The following is a 3998-nucleotide window of genomic DNA, read 5'->3' as shown; positions in this document are numbered from 1 at the left end:
GGGGGGGGGGGGTACTGGCACTTCTTTTTTTCCCACTTCAAGCACTGAGTACTGTTAAATTGCTCGTGAAAATAACATTTTAAACAATTTTTTAAAAATGTACACAAATGGTCATGATTAATCGTGAACATTTTTAAATACTTTTTAGTACACTAAAAATTCACACAAAATAAATGAGACATGAAATGGAAGTTGTGATCATAATTTCTTCCGTATTGTTATATATATATATCCAAGTAAAAAGGCTTCTTGAACAAGAAAAAAAAATGTAGGGTGGGAGTTGAATTTGTCCAGTAGGGAATTTATTTGGATTGCTGTCATTTGCCAATTGCTACAATGTCATGTGAGTAACAGCTTGTTACTTGCGCCAGCGCACGTCATCAGAGAAGAGAAGAGATGCAAGTGGGAAGTTATTTTGATTAAAGATTATGAGGGCACATGAATGCAAAAAATTGATTTTTATGAAAAAATATTCCATAAAAAAACTAAGAACTGTCAATTTTGATTTTATGATTGGTGACTAACTTGTGTAATTGACAATGATAATAATTAATGCATAGCAGAAATGACGCAAAACAATACATTAACAAAAACAAGTTTTCTGAGGTTTGTGTTGCTAGTACAATTGTTAGCACAGTTGTTATTAAGTTGTTTCCATTGTCTTTCTGTTGCACTTTACCTCAGTCAGGTCTCTGATCTCATTCTCTGCTAGCGACAGGACAGTTAGGTTTGTTGGCAGGTGGGCAGGAACAGTACGTAGAGTCGTGATGATGTTTCCATGCAGAAGAAGAGTCTGAAAAGGGTGAGACAGGTCTTAAATATCAGTTACAGAATTGAAGTTTTTTTCCTGTATGTTGGGTCAGTAATCTTATAAATTATTCCTCTTAACACATTATGAGAGATTTACAAATGATTTGTCTTTCAAGACAAATGGCAAATACCTTTAACGCTGAGAGCTTTGTGAGGTCTCCTATGTGAGAAATATTATTATCTGACATATCAAGATGTTGAAGGGAAGCACAATTGTTGAGCTGCTCAATGACCTGGACAAACACAGACAGATGTGACACTGATTCAGATGAGGCCAGGAAACATTTTCAGCCTAATTTTCAATTAAATACATGGTAAATGCATGTACTGTGAAAAACACCTTTATGTTGTTTCCAGCTAGATTGAGCCATTCCAGATGAACCAAGTCCTTCAGTCCCTCAATATATCCGATACTGTTGTTTGGGAGATTCAGAGTTCGTAAGTGAATCAGCTTTGAGACACCCATCATGCGTACCAGACGGTTGCAGGCCGCAGACAGCTGTTAACAGACAGTAGGTTAGACACTTCACAGAAAACATTTATACTAATGAAGTTGTGGTGTGGTTGTTGGTGTGAAATAGGGTTGGGCCGATAGACGATGCCATCTCCATCTCCAATGGCTGACAGACAACACGATGTTAAGCTGACATCGTGATTCCCCCCACCCCACCCGCAATCCGCCGCATCCCAGTTCCGGAAATTAAGTGCACTATGGAAACCCTAAAGGGAATAAATAGCCTACGAGATGGGAGAATAAAAAAAATATTTCAATACTTTTTCTCGCAATGATATCATTGGGTAAGTATAGGCGACTGTATATAAATTGCGGCATCAGGGAGCCGCTATTGAAACCGCTTTCGATTGCGCGCTCTCATTTTACTTTCACTTTTGAGATTCGCAACAAATGTGAACCTCATCGTCCATCACGATGTTTCACTGTAGACATAGTCCGATGCAAATTTGGTAGACATCGCCCAACCCTAGTGTGAATCCAACATACCTGCTGAAGAACTTGATTACGCTCCAGGTGCTCCAGCTTAATAATGTGGTTTTGGTCCAGAATAAGAGTGTGTGACTCCACGTGACTGAAAATCTTCGGATTCAGTTTGTGGAGACTCTGATTGGAAAGGTCTAATAAACCTGGACCTGAATAATAACAGCAAAGGACAAAACACAAATACGCTACATGAACAAGAGATGTCTGCACTTACAACACACTTTAAATGTAAAAGAATTATTCCAAAGCCAAAAGAAGAGTCAAACAAAATGGGCAGAGGTTTATTAATATCAGTTGAGGAGAACCCCTCCCCCTCCCGATTGTAAAGCGCTTTGGGTGTACAGCAATACACAATACAGCGCTATATAAATGCATCATTCATTCATTCATTCATTCATTCATTCAGTTATTCGCCATTCTGTGTATTAACTCAAATCTGCTGTTGTCGACTAGAACCTGGGTCTGAGCTTCTCTTGACAGAAGGAATAACGCGCATCCACAGATTCCAGTACGAATAAACCCCATACTAACAGATCAGGTCTTATAAACAGCAGATATGTAAATGAAATCATGTCAGCTAATCAGTGATATAACAGCAGATTTCTGCACATTATGACAAAAACAGATCAGATCTCAAGTTCGTCACGAGCTCTACACGCTGCATGTTAAAAATGATTTTCCACACACACAACGGCAACATGGTGTCTGTCTGCAATTGAAATACTGCAGTGTAAGTTGTCCATCAAATCAATCGTTTGGAATAATCGGTTTTATTTAGCATACCTTCGTAATTTGACATCTGGAGCAACGGATCAACGATGATCTCTCCGTCAGTCGCCGCCATACTTCCCGCTTGTGTCACCGCCAGGCAACCGATCGTCTATTTGATTGGATAAAATAATCTGGACATAATAATAATTTTAGATATTTTTATAAGAACGCTGGTTATATTCTTATATCAAGTCTATGTTTAGCTTGAAAAAATAGTTTGCATTTGGAAAACAAGCTCCGTTATAAACCGCTTACCCATAATTCCTTTTCTTCTTCCCCATCTGAAACGCCGCCATGAAGTGAGTGTAGTCTGTGTTCATCAATAAACATCTTAAAAGTTATCTGGGGAAAGCGCTTGTAAAAGTGTTCACGTGTTAATAATAAATATGATGTATATATAATAACTCTTATTTTTGATGTGTAGGGTCGAGCTGTGCAGTTTTAGTGGATATAAAATTTATCCCGGCCATGGCCGGCGGTACGCCAGGATCGACGGAAAGGTAAATGCACAAACTAGGTGTATTTGATTGTACTGTTGCGTTTTATTCTGTGTTGATCGATGTATAGTTTCTAGCATGTTGTGATGTGAACATTTATGTCCGGCAGTCTTCAGTTTGGTTATTTACGGGGCAGTCGTGGCCTAATATAGTTAGGGGAGGGAGTGAATGTACTGCGCTCTCTTCCACCTTCACTACCACGACTGAGCAATAGTGATGTCCGGTTCGCGAACGAATCGTTCGATTTAACCGGTTCTTCTTAGTGAACCGGTTGAACCAGTTCACCAAATCGGACTGAATCGTTGAAAAGTGTAAGCGTTAATCCACAAATTACTTAAGTTATTCACTTTTTAAACGTGGCTGACACTCCCTCTGATTCGAAATAAACCAATATCCCGGAGTAATTAATTTACTCAAAACAGTACACTGACTGAACTGCTGTGAAGAGATGAACACGAGCAGAGCAGCATCTGTGCAGCAAGCCGGATAATGAACGTACACGCCCACTGCTGGAGCGGTTCTCGTTCTTGAGTCAAGAACCGGTTGCATTGGTTTTCGGATCACCAGTACACTGAACCGAGAACCGTTTCTTTCGGACACGTCCGATTTGAGAACCGATGAGCTGATGATACTGCGCATGCATGTTATTTTTCAAGAGGATGAAAAGCATGTTATCCAAGTATTTTGTTAAACATCAGAAAGTGTGATAATATAAATATATTTTATTTTACTTTTTTTTAAAAAGATGAATGTATCTAATCCGTGTACTTTGTTCAGTTGAAGATTCTGTTAGGTCAAAGGGATTTGTCAGGGACGTTGGACAATAATTAAGACTCTATGATTAATAGGAATAAGGGATGATTTATGAAATACCTGCACTGTAATTGTAGTTAACGATGACACATTCACAAATTGAGTTTGTA

At 38.9% G+C, this 3998-nt stretch overlaps 2 protein-coding genes across 4 annotated transcripts in view; one reads left to right on the top strand and one right to left on the bottom strand.

Moving 5' to 3' along the window:
• Window positions 1–2993, bottom strand: part of LOC107662675 (centrosomal protein of 97 kDa) — an 18731-nt gene extending 15738 nt beyond the window's left edge. For 2 of the 3 annotated variants that reach the window (XM_016452752.1, XM_016452751.1), the window contains exons 1-6: window positions 2834–2882; window positions 2591–2687; window positions 1811–1956; window positions 1151–1309; window positions 942–1043; window positions 680–793 (exon numbers count right to left, since the gene is read on the bottom strand). In XM_016452752.1, the coding sequence (XP_016308238.1) occupies window positions 680–793; window positions 942–1043; window positions 1151–1309; window positions 1811–1956; window positions 2591–2651 (582 nt within the window). In that variant the 5' untranslated portion in view covers window positions 2652–2687; window positions 2834–2882. Of the gene's footprint in view, window positions 1–679; window positions 794–941; window positions 1044–1150; window positions 1310–1810; window positions 1957–2590; window positions 2710–2833 lie in introns of all 3 variants that reach the window. The other variant, XM_016452754.1, reaches the window with a different exon arrangement.
• Window positions 2788–3998, top strand: part of LOC107662676 (60S ribosomal protein L24-like) — a 13086-nt gene continuing 11875 nt past the window's right edge. The window contains exons 1-2 of the mRNA XM_016452755.1: window positions 2788–2877; window positions 3003–3078. Of these exons, the coding sequence (XP_016308241.1) occupies window positions 2873–2877; window positions 3003–3078 (81 nt within the window). The 5' untranslated portion in view covers window positions 2788–2872. The remainder of the gene's footprint in view (window positions 2878–3002; window positions 3079–3998) is intronic.

Source organism: Sinocyclocheilus anshuiensis, unplaced genomic scaffold, assembly GCF_001515605.1.
Source record: "Sinocyclocheilus anshuiensis isolate Anshui unplaced genomic scaffold, SAMN03320099.WGS_v1.1 scaffold1787, whole genome shotgun sequence".
NCBI classification, from domain to species: domain Eukaryota; kingdom Metazoa; phylum Chordata; class Actinopteri; order Cypriniformes; family Cyprinidae; genus Sinocyclocheilus; species Sinocyclocheilus anshuiensis.
Note: the sequence above shows the minus strand (reverse complement) of the source record. Positions and strands in the feature narration are given on the sequence as shown.